The 17476-nt window shown below is 38.5% G+C and overlaps 1 protein-coding gene across 1 annotated transcript; it reads left to right on the top strand.

Annotated features, from left to right (window-relative positions):
- The first annotated feature begins 419 nt into the window (after positions 1-419).
- nptna (neuroplastin a) lies at positions 420-16451 on the top strand. Its single transcript, XM_058407445.1, has 8 exons — positions 420-704; positions 7362-7533; positions 8827-8921; positions 11081-11214; positions 11945-12218; positions 14726-14747; positions 15115-15188; positions 15324-16451. Exons 1-7 carry the CDS (start codon positions 632-634, stop codon positions 15173-15175), a joined length of 831 nt encoding a protein of 276 aa, XP_058263428.1. The 5' UTR covers positions 420-631; the 3' UTR covers positions 15176-15188; positions 15324-16451.
- Positions 16452-17476: the final 1025 nt, after the last annotated feature.

Raw genomic sequence — 17476 nt, 5'->3', positions numbered from 1 at the left:
TAGAAGTTAATGCTGGTTCTGATAGAAAGGTGTCAGAATACACAGTGAAAGGGTGGCCAACACAATATTAGGCTTAATATTATATATATATATATATATATATATATATATATATATATATATATATATATATATATATATATTATAATTCTATATAATAATGTAGATGATATATAATGTACATCTATAGATATATATAGATGTAGATATGTAGATATATAATCTACATCTATATAATGATGTAGATGATATATAATAATGTAGATACTTTTCTATATAATAATGTAGATGATACATCATATATAATATTCTGTTGTTCTGCTTATGAATGGTTTATCTTGGTGTGAATGACAGTGATATAAATTGTGGGCAGTCCACGCGACGCGAGAAAGTATCGCGAGAGCAGCCTGTGGTGAGCTGCTGCGCTCTCGGGTTTCACAGGGGGTGGATGGAGCAGGTGCTCTCTGCTTACCGCACGCTATTGCTAGGCGACCGGCGTGCCCAGTGACCCGTTTCAGGTTTGCGCTCTCACTCTAACGAGCCTGTCTTTATCATCAGCTCCCTGCTAAACCCTACGCAGAGTTTCATACCCATAGTGTCGGTAGGCTATACCTGCCAGACGAGACAGAAGATGTCTGGTTCGGGGAATGGAGTGATGCTGGTGTTCGGAGTGGCGGTGCTGCTTGCGGTGTCTGCTATGACCGGTAACGCTTGTTTATGATCTATGTGAATTTCTTGTGGCTGCCAGGTTATGTGTTGTCCTGTTTTTGCGCCCGATATCCTTATGATGATGAAGATGAGGATGGTGTGCTGTAGGTTAAAACCGGCAAGCTTTTCGGTCAAGATTTTTTTTTTGTAATTCCTTCATTAATTTCTGTGAAATGTAAAGTAAATCAATATAAGCCAACAAAGAGTTATTTAATTTCAAAAGAAATATCCTAACATGCATCTTTGCTCTTGAAATGAGCGACAATCATGTAGGTTTTATCATTTAATCAGAAGGTAAACAGGTCCATCTGAACTGAATGGATTAAGACAGACCAGCACAGTCTGTTACACACGGGATATGCGCTATTTCCATACGTCACATGGGCTTCATATAGACTAGACCCTTCTTCTACGGCTTTCAGTGAATATAAAGTCATTGTTGGAAATGAAAATGGTGTTAAGCTGAGATAAGTACTTGTGCACAGGCACCCTGCAGCACCGAAAATAGCAGCTCGATCTGCTGCATGTTGCTATTTATAGAGAGGCGCTGCAGCAGTTGGAGCATCCTCCTGGTGGTCCTCTTACAGCCTCCGGAGTGGATCATAAAGATACATCATCAGCACTTCGGGTTTGTTAAACGATTCGCAAATTAACAAGCGATTGCGTTAACCATGTTAGTAATGTGTCTTTAGCTGAATAGGCATCTGGTGTTAAACCTGAGGAATGTGCTCAGGTGGCCCTTTTAGACAGATCGAGGACCCCCTCTTCTAGTCATCTTCAGAAAGGAAGGCACTAGACTGGTTTCAGATCAGTGGAAAAGCAGCTTGCACCACCACCCCAGAACATGGCCGCACAGTGTGAATGCATCATATAGCTGTAGCCTCACTGACAAACTAATGAGGGCAACATGGCTGAATTTTCACTGCAATACTGTGAGAATACAACTTATACAATCATTCTGCCTGATTCTTGTGTAAAAAGAGTGGATTATATATCTGGATGTAGAATTGCTAGATTTGCTCCGTGAGACTTTAAACGACTACAAAGTGATTAAGGTGTTTGCAGCTTTTCTGCTGACCTCAACCTAACGTCCTCGGACATTTTCCGTGAGATCAGGTTGCAACACTTGAATAGATTGTCAGTACCTACACTTAGGTAGTCATTTCTTCCATCTTCTAACACACCGATGCATCGACCTATTTAGCCCATGAACAAGGTTTTCTTTCCCACCCTGAAGGCAACAGTGTTCACAATTCTGTTCCTCCTAAGCTCATGTGTATCTATTAGACCTACTACATGCAAACCCTTCCCACACATACAGCAACCTGACCTCCTTGCTCCTTAGATCTGCCTCACACGAACTCAAGAACGCTATTTTCAGGTCATTTGAGCAGATTACAGGATTTAGACAATGATTACATGTAATTTCTTGAAGACAAGTTTACTAATTTGTTAATTAGTGAACAGATTCTGGGTTGAAATTAATGTAACCTGGGTAAATATTGGACAGAAAACATGCTGTATTATTTAAGTGAAGTTGTGTTTTTTCAAGAATTTGACAGCTAGCTAGTTTTTTCAGCTATCTCATATTGGTCACTGATGCACTTGTAGCTTATCCATGGCCCATAAGGATATCAAATGGCCAAACGAAATAGTCTTAATAAATTTAGATTTCTGTGCATAAGGAAAATAAATGTGTGTAAGTAATGAAACCCAAGTGCTGGGAAAAACTCTCCATTCAATCCGCACTGCCAACTCAGATGCTGGGTAATTAATTAAATTAGAGAATTAACCCAGCAAAAGGTCTGGGGAGAAAACATAGTCCAGTGTGCAGATATACTAATCAGATTTTGAGCAGGAAGATGCAGATCTTAATTACCTGAATATTAATACCAAGCGTAAATGGCACAGACAAAATTAAGAGAAGAGAAAAAGTTACAGCAGCTGCTAAATGGAAATTTAATGAATATGTAATTGGGAAGCATCCCCACCAATGCACACATACACCTTATTCCTTGGTAAAGTAGCAAGGAGTGCAGACCACACCCAGAACTAAATGACAAATTATAACACTTTTCAAGAAATGTTGTTGAATTTAGGGGGAAGATAAGAAGGTGGTGGATGCTGAAAAAAGTAAGATGGGATTATTAACTAGGAAAAAGGTAGAGCTCCCAAACTGCAGTTATTTCATAACTACGTACACTGATCAGGCATAACATTATGACCACTGCCAGGTAAAGTGAATAAGAATGATGATCTCCTCATCATGGCACCTGTTAGTGGGTGGGATATATTAGGCAGCAAGTGAACATTTTGTCCTCAAAGTCGATGTGTTAGAAGCAGGAAAAATGGGCAAGTGTAAATTTGAGTTGACCAAGGGCCAAATTGTGATGGATAGACCACTGGATCAGAGCATCTCCAAAACTGCAGCTCTTGTGGGGTGTTCCCGGTCTGCAGTGGTCAGTATCTAACCAAAGTGGTCCAAGGAAGGAACAGAGGTTAACCGGAGACAGGGTCATGGGTGGCCAAGGCTCACTGATGCACGTGGGGAACGAAGGCTGGGCCCGTGTGATCCGATCCAACAGACGAGCTACTGTTGCTCAGATTGCTGAAGAAGTTAATGCTGGTTCTGATAGAAAGGTGTCAGAATACACAGTGCAGGACGGGTCAGGGCTGTTTTGGCAGCAAAAAGAGGACCAACACAATATTAGGCAGGTGGTCATAATGTTATGCCTGATCAGTGTATATACTGCGCTTTCGTAGACAACTTTGATGTTTTTGTCTTGGATTTTCAGTTCTCCAAATGCAGCAAAACCTCAACAGCCTGCTCGCTCAATTAATTTCGTTCAAAGCATATGATAAAAGGATATGGCTTTAATATCTTCAGAGCTGCAGTGTACATGTCCTCTGAGGGTCTTCAAGTATCATCAACAACAGCTCCTTAGAGCGTGCTAAAGGTTAACCTTCTGCTCTCTACTCACGAATACACTGACTGCTACTGATTTCTGACTCTTACTTAATTTGCCCAGTTGAATGTGAGCTAAAACATATTCCTTTTAACACCTTCTGCGCATTAATGTTCATTGCCTTACGAGTAGTCACTATTTTACTTTAAAATATTGTGTAATTAAATAGGGTGGTGGATGTGTGTGGAAAGTGCGCTGCTCCCTCCTTCCCCAGATGACATGGGTCTTACCTGCTCTGTTGCTGTAGGGTGCTACTATGGAAACAGAGGTCATCTTTCAGAGCACACCCACACAAGAGTAGGTAGATGTCTCAATGAAACATGGAACATCAAAGCAGAAGCATTATTCAAGGTCATCTTGCTTCATCCATGGACTTGAATTTCATGGGGTCTTTATTTAGAAATATCTTTCTGTCTCTTCTGTTCAGCCACTGTATAGAGATTTGAATGTTTTATAATCTTTTTATTTTAAAAACACATTTTTCCTCTTTATGTCCTTGCAGTGTCTCTCACTTCCCACACATCCTCCATTTTAATAGATAACCTCAAAGGTCCTACATCACAGAAGCATTTGTCTCTACCGTGATATTGCAGGTGTGCTGATGCACTTTTTCCAACAGTGCGATGAAACACACAACATATGTCCATCAACACTATAATATCAGGCTAATGGCATTGTTTGTCTTTTAGTTTTGTGAGCCAGACCTGTAGCTTTCATCATGCATGTTTTATCAATGGAATGTTCTAGGAAAAGCCAATCGCAGAGAAAATTGGGTGCTGTAAACACTGCAAAATATGATCTCCTGACTATATCATCCTCACGGTCCCACAGATTTTCAAAATCGTTGTTTTTCAGCTGAAAAGCGGCATATGGAGGTCTGCGTACGAGAAAATGCTAAGAGACGTTCAGATTGCAATCGTCATGGCCCACAAGCTGGTGGTTAGAAAAGTGTGCAGAAAATATCAGATGCTTTGCTTCAGGGAGTGTCAGACGATTAAATATCTTGTCATCATGGAATACACTGCAGAGGTTTTCGGGGATTTATTTATGAATGTAGTGACTGTAGAGAACTGTGCTCTGACTTTGTACCAGAATCCATCATTTATCTTTATATGTTGCAGAGTTGCATTCAATTTTATGCTTGCTGCATTACCGATGAAGATGCAGCATCCTCATGAAGCGAATGCTCAGGGGAAAAAATGTGAGGGTATGAAAATCACTTTAGCATTAACACTTAATTTACTGTTATTACTGTTATACATTAAGACTATAACTGGGTTGGGTGTTTAGTAAACCTGTAAGTGCTGGAAAAGTAGGACAGGATTGCCTAGATTCGGATGGTATAATCTTTTACATAGATACCATAAAAACGACTTAAGGATAGTTTATCTTGTGGGTTTTAAAATTTTCTTCAGGTGGCCCATATTTTTAACTTGACCCATTTAACCTAAACAATGCATCTAACTAAAAAATTTATAACACAAAAAGAGATACACTTACGTAATTCAGCAGGTAGGACTTAAAACTATCTGGTTCCACTATGGTTCACAAGAAGAGAGGGCTACATGCTTATCAGGACCTCAGCTTTCCACTTCTCTACAAAATATATATTGTAGAGATCAGTAGCATTATCACCCATGCTTTCTTTGAAAAGAATACATGTTTATCTATCTAGCTTGACCCTGATGGGTTGCTCACAGCAGGCACACTGTCCTAACATACTTGATTAGTGGTGGAATAGTTAATGAATCCAAATTCTTATAGACCCTAGCTCCTGTTTTTGTTTTTGTTTTTTCTTGTCTGGCTCAGAAGCAGCATCACTGCTCACTGCTGTCTTCTCTTGTGCTTCCTCCTGCTTGCGCTAAAGGATGGCAAACATTTTCACTTTCTTGTGGAGCTGCTGGCCTAGTCTTTAATGATACAGATTTAAGATAAGATTAGATAAAACTTTATTGATCCCACAGTGGGGAAATTCAGTTGTCAACAGACAGTTAACGTGCAGGTTTTTAACCTAAAGACAGAAAGAAAGAGAATTTAAAAGACAGATAGTAAAAGATGTAAAAATTATAAAAGAAAATAAATTAATAAAAAATATTGCACAATACCAATAATAATAAACTAAATAACAATACAAATAGTAAAAGAAAGTAAGATTATATAAAATTATAAACATATAAAAAAAATATAAAATATGAAATTATAAAATTTGTGCCTGTTATAAGTTATTGTTGGCTCTGTGTTTTTTTGCGTGTCTTTTTTAAGTGCCTAGCCTATTCCCTTTAATGGAGGCGCTATCATTTGGACAATCATTTAATGTTGCAGTTGACCATAAATTCTGACTGTACATCATCATTATCCTCTGCTGCTATAGTTTAAGGGCTACATGTTTATAGCTATGTCATCCTACAAAATTTCACAGTAATCTAACTGTTGTATAGTGTTTGCTGCATAAAATAATTGATGCCTTTTCTTTACATTTATTCTTCTAATTTGCCAAAATGTTCTATACATATAATAATAGCTATAAAAATTAGCTATAATTTTAATTAATTAATTAATAGCTAGCATTCAGAATGTGCTTACTGTATGTTGTCAGACTTCCCAGAATTATTTTGCGCAGGATCTCATATTTTTAAGTGAAGCAACACAACATGATTCACAGACCTATGGACTGGTCACTGTCATTTGGTGGTGATGACTATAACTATGGACTGTTTTGTAATAATCACAGAATTCCCTTTCGGAGGTTGTGTGTAGTACTTGTAACTCCAACAAAAAAAAAACCTCAAGCAAGCAAGTGGTTTTAACATTAAATCGGGATGAAGTGGTCAGATACACAGGTCACATTACAAAGGAATTACACATTTATGAACACTGGAGCATAGTGGAAACAGTGTGGTGCTTGTGATGCATTTACTATGGTCATTCATTAATCATCAGTAAATCCTTTATTCTGGTCAGGGTTGCTGTGGTTTCAGTGAATAATTTATACTTTGGGAAATAGAAGCAACTACTGTATGTTCATTAGATACTATTACAGGCAGGTACAAAACAAAAATAACGCTTGCTAGAGAAAGCAGAGCTGGTCAGACTTTCTGTGGGGGTCTGGGATATATTATCTAGTTAGAAGTTTGTCGACACCTGATCCCAGCCATCTCCCAAACTGTTGGAAGCACACAGTTGTATAGGATGTCTGTATTCAGTTCCACTTCGTTGGTACAAGCTCCAATATATTTTAGCATGACAGTACCTCTGTGCACAAAGCACAGTCCATAAAGACATGGTTTGCAATGTTGGACTGGAAGAAATAAAGTGTCCTGCACAGAACCTTAACTTCAACCTTAGTAAACACTTTTAGGAATTCTGACTGTGCCCCAGTCTTCCACACCCAACATCAGTGTCTGACCTCATTAATACTGCATAATTAAACCCCCACAGCCATGCTCCAAAATCTTGTGGATTTCTGGATTACAGATGAATGTGATGGTCTAGCATGCCGGATTATAAAAAAAAAGATACATTAGAACCAACTTAATGATTTTCAGTGTTAAGGTATTCATGCATATATTATATTTATTAAAGCTGTATGTGTATAGTTTTGTTTTTAGAAATGCATTTGAAATAGCATTTGCAAAAATGACTTAACAGGATTACCCCAATACAATTGAAGCACTCTCTTATTTTCAGAGCCATCAATCAATGCATCAGACCACCTCACCCTACTAACAGATTACCATGGGCCGCCAGTCACACTCCAGTGTAACCTGACTTCCACATACAATCAACAGGAGAGCTTTTGGATGAAGAACGGAGAGGAGATCCAAGGAACCCGGACAGAGCTGAAGGCCATTGAGTACACGTAGGCAGTGCATACTATAAATAGCGTATTACTTAAATAATGACAGCCTATTTTTATGACTGGTGTATTCTGTGCTTTTGACCAATTTTTCATACTAAATATAAAACAACGCCCTGCATTAATTCATTCATTGCACACATTTCAATTAGATACCCACCGGGTTATATTTTGCAGAAATGTTCGATCTTGATTACTTCTCTACCTCAGAGAGCATGAAACTAGGACAGAATACTTATTAGTGTCAGGCAGGACAAGACGTGTGTGGCTTTTCTGGGAACTACCCACCAACTGTGCTTAAAACACCAATTTGCAAATCTATTCTGGAAAAATATTAAGAAAATGTGTATTAGTATATTAGAAAATATAATTGATTAACTATTTATACAAACCAGAGCAATATTTCTGATTTGTTTTATTTTTTTTAACCTCATCATAACCTGGTGCACAAAGCAAGAAAGTTTAAGGCTAAAATTATAAAAGGAATCTTTTACAGCATTTGGCCTTAGCACGGTCAAGTCAAGAAACTTTTATTGTCATTTTAACCACATGTAGCTGATACTGTCATTATACTTGGTTGGTTCTCTAATATTTGGAGAAAACGGTTTCTCTGATCACTCAGACGTGACCATTTTTTGTAGCAAGATTCGCAAATATGGTCCAAGGTCCAATGAAATTCATCTAGTTAACAGAAGAATCCTTTCGTAAATCTGTCTTATGAATAAAGAATTGAATGGTTTAAATGCTGCATTGATTTACATAATTGCTGGGAATAAAAAACAGCTTACATCAGCTGCACACAAGACATTGGGTTAATGTTAAAACGTGTTTTATCCAGTCAAGTGAGAAATGTAAAATAAAATTCTGCATGCTTTGTAGTGCTGTGAAGGTGCATTCCACTAGCATAGAGCGGATCTTTTTGTCTAGCTAGAGGGAATTATTATTGAAATCAATTCAGAGTTATTCTCACTGTTTCTCTTTATTGTGAAATGAAATATTTCCATCCACAGGACTTAAGGGCTCAATGAATGGTTTAATGAGAGAGAAAAAAAAGAGAAGCATCTATCAGGTATAAGGTAGCAGTAGAAGGGGCTATTGAGAACAATAGACCAGTAGTGCATTTTTACTTTTGCATGTAGTGTTTCTCTAATTTATGTCACACTTGTCAGTTATTTTGTTTTATTCGACTTACTTTTGTTTGTGAATAATATTAATAATGTCACACAATAACACCAGCTGACAGAGCTGACAGTGGTACCCTATGCCGTTAACAAAACTACTATTTCTTGTGAACAGTATCCTTAAACCGAGGGCAGATGATGCTGGAGAGTATATGTGTGTGTACATATTTGAAAATGGCCCACCCGTCAATGCCACCATTGAAGTGAAAGGTATGATTTTCCCAAGTTATCTTAAGTGTTTAAAAAGCTTAAGGTTGCTTGTTTAGACATTTTCAGACAGATTTCCAGTGTGTACCTGTATTTTCAAAAATATTAGCAGATAGATATTAGATTTCTCTGTAGGACACAAATGGTGTTATTAATAATTAATCATTGTAGTGCATTTTAATGTGTTTTAGATGTGTTTAGATGTGTTTCTTTTCTAATCTGAGTCAATGCATTTCAATAAGTAACATTCCTGATGTCCTGTTTAATACTGGCATTGCAACCTGGTACCTAAATATAATTAGGGTTATTAATCACCCTAATCACATGGGTTTTTTGGCTCGGTATGACTGGCCTACAGGCAACAGTCAGCAACAGCAGCTGAAAATCATGTGACTCAGTCAGTGAAGGACAAAGTCATGAAACAAGGAGTTAAAATGGAGGCCAGGATGACTGCGCAGGACTGTTAGCTATCTTTCTCTCTCCTGCAATTTTCTGTCTTGATTGCTTCAGATATTGCAGAAGTAATGAATAGTGCCACTTTCTTTTTTATGACAAAGTAGACTACATTTTGTTGTGTTTTTTTGCTGTATGCTACAGGGATGAAAAGCTTGCTGTGTAAGAAAGGGCTCGATGGCATGATCAGTTTGATGTGATGTTCAGTTTGGTTGTCTCTCTCTGGCTATATTTCATTCTGTAGTACCTATATGGTTGCTTGTTCAGGGAGTTCGTGATTAAACACTCCCTTTTCTCATATGAATGGAACTTAGACCTTCATTGTATACCACTATGTAGAATAATAGATAGTAATATACACTATATTGCCAAAGGTTTTGGGACACCCCTCCAAATCATTGAATTCAGGTGTTCCAATCATTTCCATGGCCACAGGTGTATAAAATCCAGCACCTAGGCATGCAGACTGCTTCTACAAACATTTGTGAAAGAATGGGTCGCTCTCAGGAGCTCAGTGAATTCAAGCGTGGTACCGTGATAGGTTTCCACCTGTGCAATAAGTCCATTCATGACGTTTCCTCATTACTAAATATTCCACAGTCAACTGTTAGTGGTATTATAACAAAGTGGAAGCAACTGGGAACAAACTCAGCTACGAAGTGGTAGACCAGGTAAAATCACAGAGAGGGGTCAGAGCATGCTGTGGAGCACAGTGTGCAGAAGTCACCAACTTTCTGCAGAGTCAATCGATACAGACCTCCAAACTTCATGTGGCCTTCAGATTAGCTCAAGAACAGTGTGTAGAGAGCTTCATGAAATAGGTTTTCATGTCAGAGCAGCTGCATCCGAGCCTTACATCACCAAGTGCAATACAAAGCATCAGATGCAGTGGTGTAAAGCATGCTGCTACTGGACTCTAGAGCAGTGGAGATGTGATCTCTGGGGTGACCGATCACGCTTCTCTGTCTGGCAATCCGATGGACAAGTCTGGGTTTGGCGGCTGTCAGGAGAACGCTACTTACCTGACTGGATTGTGCCAAGTGTAAAGTTTGGGGGAGGGGGGATTATGGTGTGGGGTTGTTTTTCAGGGGTTGGGCTCGGCCCCTTAGTTCCAGTGAAAGGAACTCTTAATGCTTCAGCTTCATACCAAGACATTTTGGACAATTTCATGCTCCCAACTTTGTGGGAACAGTTTGGGAATGACCCCTTCCTGTTCCAACATGACTGTACACCAGTGACCAAAGAAAGGTCCATAAAGACATGGATGATTGAGTCTGGTGTGGAGGAACTTGACCGAACTGCACAGAGTCCTGACCTCAACCTAAATAGAACACCTTTGGATGAATTAGAGCGGAGACTGTGAGCCAGGCCTTCTCGTCTAATATCGGTGCCTGAGCTCACAAATGCGCTTCTAGAGGAATGGTCAAAAATTTCCATAAACACACTCCTAAACCTTGTGGAAAGCCTTCTATGAGGAGTTGAAGCTGAAGGTGGGCCAACTCCATATTAAACCCTATGGATTAAGAATGGGAGGTCATTAAATTCATGTGCATGTAAAGGCAGATGTCCCAAAACTTTTGGCAATATTGCATATTTCATATTTTGCAAATGTGAAAGAAAAATGGCTTTGTAATACATTCATTAAAATAAGGTTTTTATGTAGACTTTGGCTTTATGTCCTTTATGTCCTTTTTGTTTATCTCCTTTAGCTGCTCCAGACATCACTGGACACAAGCGCAGTGAGAATAAGAATGAGGGAGAAAGCGCTGTCCTCTACTGCAAGTCGGTTGGCTACCCTAACCCTGTCTGGTCCTGGCGCAAGCTAGACAACGGTGTCCCTTTTGTATGTTTTACTCTTTTCCAGCATATTACCGCTGTTTATTTCAGTCTCATAATGGCATTCTCTCTTGATTTGTTCACAATTCTAACCACTTGTGAAAAAAGCTGTGAGCTGAAAACCCACTGCGTCACTGAGTTACACCAAACAAGAGTTAGTCCACGACATCTTAGATGTTGTATTAATGATAATAATAACCAGCTGCATGATTTTCGTTACATGAATGAATTTAATAATGTTGTTAACATTGTATAAACTATACATTTATGCAGCTTCAATTCGGCACAATAATCACACTGTTCTTTATGTTCACCTCAGCAGGGTTAAATGTCTGTTGCTGCTACTCTGTTGAATTAAGGAAATGCATTTTCTCCTGTGAAATTAGACATCAGGTTAACTAGATTCTAGTTAGAACATCAACTTGTCAGTTTAGAATATTCCTTTCTGTTAACAAAAAGCTGCACTGAATCTGAATGCATTCAACGATCCTCTGCACTTCTACCTGGTATATTGCTCAAGCTGCTGTTTGGTATAGAGATAAGTTTTTGACTGAACTCTTGAACACATTGACAGTTTTTGGTACTGATGTGTCACTTGACTATTTACATGTGTAAAAAAAAGACAGGCTTTGACTTCATGGTTTCCATTACAGTACAAATCCATAATTACTGTCTTAACCTGATAACGTCCTCTTAAATCACATTGCTCTTAATCGTCCTCGTAAATCACCTTGCAGGAGATTGACAACTCCTCCCGCCGCTTTTTCATCAGCAGCAAGGACAACTACACAGAGCTGTCAATCATTAACCTGGACATCAATTCTGATCCTGGAGAATACGAGTGCAACGCCACTAACATTGTTGGCACTTCTCGCATGACCTCAGTGCTTCGTGTGCGGAGTCACCTGGCTCCCCTCTGGCCCTTCCTGGGCGTCGTTGCTGAAGTCCTCATTTTGATCCTCATCATTGTCATCTATGAGAAACACAAGAAGCCTGATGACGTTCAAGATGGTGAGTGAATATGTGAAATCTGGCTTAGAATCCTGAAACAGTTTTCCGTTCTTTGTACACAATGGAAAATAACTAATGTATTTGGATAAAGATTTTGGATACAGCTCTATATATATATATATATATATATATACATACACACTATATTGCCAAAAGTATTCGCTCACCCATCCAAATAATCAGAATCAGGTGTTCCAATCACTTCCATGGCCACAGGTGTATAAAATCAAGCGCCTAGGCATGCAGACTGTTTTTACAAACATTTGTGAAAGAATGGGTCGCTCTCAGGAGCTCAGTGAATTCCAGCATGGAACTGTGATAGGATGCCACCTGTGCAACAAATCCAGTCGTGAAATTTCCTCGCTCCTAAATATTCCACAGTCAACTGTCAGCTGTATTATAAGAACGTGGAAGTGTTTGGGAACGACAGCAACTCAGCCATGAAGTGGTAGGCCACGTAAACTGACGGAGCGGGGTCAGCGGATGCTGAGGCGCATAGTGCGAAGAGGTCGCCAACTTTCTGCAGAGTCAATCGCTACAGACCTCCAAACTTCATGTGGCCTTCAGATTAGCTCAAGAACAGTGCGCAGAGAGCTTCATGGAATGGGTTTCCATGGCCGAGCAGCTGCATCCAAGCCATACATCACCAAGTGCAATGCAAAGCATCGGATGCAGTGGTGTAAAGCACGCCGCCACTGGACTCTAGAGCAGTGGAGACGCGTTCTCTGGAGTGACGAATCGCGCTTCTCCATCTGGCAATCTGATGGAGATTGGAGATGGAGATGGGTTTGGCGGTTGCCAGGAGAACGGTACTTGTCTGACTGCATTGTGCCAAGTGTAAAGTTTGGTGGAGGGGGGATTATGGTGTGGGGTTGTTTTTCAGGAGCTGGGCTTGGCCCCTTAGTTCCAGTGAAAGGAACTCTGAATGCTTCAGCATATCAAGACATTTTGGACAATTCCATGCTCCCAACTTTGTGGGAACAGTTTGGAGCTGGCCCCTTCCTCTTCCAACATGACTGTGCACCAGTGCACAAAGCAAGGTCCATAAAGACATGGATGACAGAGTCTGGTGTGGATGAACTTGACTGGCCTGCACAGTCCATGTCTTTATGGACCTTGCTTTGGTCACTGGTGTGCAGTCATGTTGGAACAGGAAGGGGTCATCCCTAAACTGTTCCCACAGAGTTGGGAATATGAAATTGTCCAAAATGTCTTGGTATGAAGCTGAAGCATTAAGAGTTCCTTTCACTGGAACTAAGGGGCCGAGCCCAACCTGAAAAACAACACCTGAATTCACTGATTTGCAGGGGAGTCCGAAAACTTTTGGCAATATAATGTATGTTTTTTATAAGAAATGTGAATTTTTTTTTAAAAATTAGGTGACTATTTGGACTGCTTTGACAGGCATGTGATGATAATCACACCATTGTTTTGTCCTTACAGCCTTTCAAAGTATCCTCTGTGGAACCAATACTGATATACTACCACACTTAATAATTTAGTTAAAGGAGGACCAGCCTACACACACACACACAAACACACACACACATACACACAAATGAGGTCACTCAAGTGGCTTTAATCCAGTAGGAAAAAATGCCAACATTAAATTATTGATTCTGCTGAGGTCTAATCTGAAGACACTTCTAAGCAAAGACGAGCTCCATATACACTTTACACTTGCTAAATAATTTTATTCTATATAATAGAGTTAGCCTGTTTGAAGCCAGAAATGCAAAACATGGGCCTGAATGGATTTGCATGGGTCTTTTGCTGCACACTCAGGTGTGCTGTTGAATAGTGCCACCTGGTGGCTAAAAATGATACTTTGCATGAAATAATATTTTGGAACATTAAGTGGTAGTCCTTAAAGTTGATAGATTTTCATACTATAACACACCTTTCTCTCCCTGATTTGCATAACCTAAAACACTGGGTGGTAAGTGAGAGAACCTGCATGGTGTTTAAGTTTGCTGTCCATCCAGACATTTTCCACTATACTGCATTATGTTTTGTCGCTTTAATCCACTGGTCTTTTGCTGGACTCTTTATTTGAAATGAAATCTTCCTTGTTTATGTATTGAGTTTAACCTGACATCATGGAAAATTTCATTTACCCCGCTTCACATGGTCAAATGTTATATTTATGTTGACATGAGCATGACATTGCTACATGCTTTACAATAGGCCATCATCATTCAATTCAATTCAAAGTGTAAGAAAACCAAAGAAAATCATTCGCTCTGATCATTAACGCAAATGTGTCATTACTATTATTGCTTCAACAGCATAAAAATTGTGAATATGATATTTTACTAATCTGTAGCCTGTATTATTAACCAACCTGAAGACATTGTGCATGATGGAGTCCCGTGCATTAGAACATATCTGACCTGCTCTAATGCCTTTAAATCTGTCGTAGTCTTTGCTTGTAAGACTTGATTAAAGAAAATCGCCAAAGCTCTTTATCTGACAATGTTAATGTTTTATTTCCTAATCTGCTCAAGATGATGAATCAGCTGGGCCAATGTAAGTATCAGACCACTCATTTTCTCTCATATCCTGTTAACTAGCGCTATTGATACTTAACACACCTCATATATCACAAGGTCCAATTTTTCCTTTATTTTAAGAATAAAGCACATTATTAAATGATGCTTTGTAGTAAAAATACACTATTCTGTCCATATCAGCTCCATATCTCATCTTAGTTTAAGGTCTTATTTTGATTATTGTGATATATTATATTTTACTGTCGGTACTTTATTAATATACAGAACACCAGCTTGTGAGGCTAAAATTCTCAAGAAAATTTCAGGACAACTCAGTCATAGCTTTGTAATACAGTAGTATTAAGGTACTGGTGAATGTTTGATGAATCTGTGATGTCTCCCAGGAAAACTAATTCAACTAACAATCACAAAGACAAAAACCTACGTCAAAGGAATACAAATTAAAACCACTAGTACGGTAAGTGACCGTTTCCACTTTCTTCTTATAAAGATAAAGTTATTTACAAATATCCAAATAGAAATAGTTCTAGCGTCATTAACACCTGCTGTTGATATGGCTAATCTATTTTCTGTTCTTTTTTGTTTTGTTTAGACGAATTCGAAGACATTCATATCATGACCATTTGAACGTAACAGCTCATTGTATAAGAAAGCAAATATTTGGTGTTAAGAAAGTGTTTGTGAGGTGAAATATCAATGACCACTCAAGGCATGCCTTATGAATGTGATGGCGAGAGGATGTATGCTGGGAAACGTTACTAATAACAGTGTAAATATTATGAACATTTTCTTGCATGATTGTGTTGCTTTCGATATTTTTATCTTTTCTCCAAAATGCCTTTTGTTTTGTTTTTTCATGTCAAAGAACTAGAGATATGTAGTGCATGCAATATTAACCTACTGTCTGGGAAAGATGTGAGGTTTTATGTGTGTATTTCAGTGTCAACACGTAAATACTATTAATAATTCAATCAAATCATCAGCTTTGTGTTGTTAGCCAATGGACCCCCATGTTTCTTGTATGACAGTTTTTGTACAGTTGATCATTTCACTGCATATCTTTTAGTAAAATGGCTTACCTTTGCATTAGTAACTTTATTTAAGTCATAGGTTTTAATAATGGATAAGGGCTTTACAATGTCCTGTAATGATTCATTTTGACATATATATATTGTACATGAATTTATTTATGTATGTATCCTGCCACTGGAGATATCCATAGTTATCTGAATGTTATCCATCCTGATGCACTAAGTGTTCAGACGAATTCTGAATTGGTAATGTCATTTTCTAATGCTAAACCTTATCTATGACTCGGCTTTTTACATATGCATACTATACAGCATGGCTTTTATTCTATGCAATATTTGTTCATAAATATATAATTATATATATATATATATATATATATATATATATATATATATATATATATATATATATATATATATATATATAGTAGAATAAGCATTTTTTACTATTGGCTTTTAGTTGTGTGTTAAAGCTTTAATATAATAGGTTTGCCATTGATAGCTAAGTGCACTGTTCAGACTAAGAATGAGCCCTGGAAATATCCAGCTTCACACAGCACCATTACATCAAGAGCAAGAGCTCCCTGCCAGTGCAGAGGCCCAACGCTACAGACAAAAGAAACTGAGACAAAGCGGACGGTCATATAGCACTTCCATATCATTTTTAACAATTAAACATTCTAATATTATTCTTTTGTGTCTGTTGTTTTTTTTCCCAGGTAAATTGATTATAAACCTTAGAATGTGAACACACCAAACATAAGATTACACTGATTAAGCATAACATTATGACCACCTGCCTAATATTGTGTTGGTCCTCTTTTTGCTTCCAAAACAGCCCTGGCCCATCCTGCACTGTGTATTCTGACACCTTTCTATCAGAGCCAGCATTAACTTCTTCAGCAATCTGATCAACAGTAGCTCGTCTGTTGAATCGGATCACACGGGCCAGCCTTCGCTCCATACGGGCATCAATGAACCTTGGCCGCCCATGACCCTGTTCACCACTGTTCCTTCCTTGGACCACTTTTAACAGATACTGATCACTGCAGACCGGGAACACCCCACAAGAGATGCAGTTTTGGAGATGCTCTGATGCAGTGGTCTAGCCATCACAATTTGGCCCTTTGTCAAACTCACTCAAATCCTTACACTTGTCCATTTTTCCTGCTTCTAACACATCAACTTTGAGGACAAAATGTTCACTTGCTGCCTAATATATCCCACCCACTAACAGGTGCCATGATGAGGAGATCATCAGTCTTATTCACTTCACCTCTCAGTGCTCAGAATGTTATGCCTGATCGGTGTATACTGCCTTTTTCCTTATGGTACGTAATATATGATGTGCTATTATCTTAGAAGCATACAGAATAGTATCTACACAAAGGATGGGAACAAAAAGTAACCTTAGCCTTAAAACCATGCATTTTGATTCAGAAATATGTCAATCCAAATGTGCACCTCTGATATGCAAGTAATTAACATATAACTATATAACTAATAACTATAACTAATCTTAATATAGGTTTATTGAATGCATAATTACCCAGATGTTCCTAAATATACCTCAATTTTCTATTCATTTGCAGTTATACAGATCTATATGTTGTGATTGCAGATGTTTAATAGCAACAGTTGCTCTCTGTGAAACAGCACCAACTCTGGCAGCACTTATAACTGTATAGCAGAGGGTTGAATTATTTTTATATTT

The sequence above is a fragment of the Hemibagrus wyckioides genome, linkage group LG14, assembly GCF_019097595.1.
Source record: "Hemibagrus wyckioides isolate EC202008001 linkage group LG14, SWU_Hwy_1.0, whole genome shotgun sequence".
Lineage (NCBI taxonomy): Eukaryota > Metazoa > Chordata > Actinopteri > Siluriformes > Bagridae > Hemibagrus > Hemibagrus wyckioides.
This window is presented reverse-complemented; position numbering and strand designations above follow the sequence as displayed.

What these genes read in the sequence shown, in the direction of transcription:
- nptna (XM_058407445.1), top strand. Translation starts at nt 632, where the DNA reads ATGTCTGGTTCGGGGAATGGAGTGATGCTGGTGTTCGGAGTGGCGGTG. An exon ending in TAGACAACGGTGTCCCTTTT is followed by an intron (nt 11,215 to 11,944) that starts GTATGTTTTACT and finishes ATCACCTTGCAG; the next exon opens with GAGATTGACAACTCCTCCCG. An exon ending in GCCTGATGACGTTCAAGATG is followed by an intron (nt 12,219 to 14,725) that starts GTGAGTGAATAT and finishes AATCTGCTCAAG; the next exon opens with ATGATGAATCAGCTGGGCCA.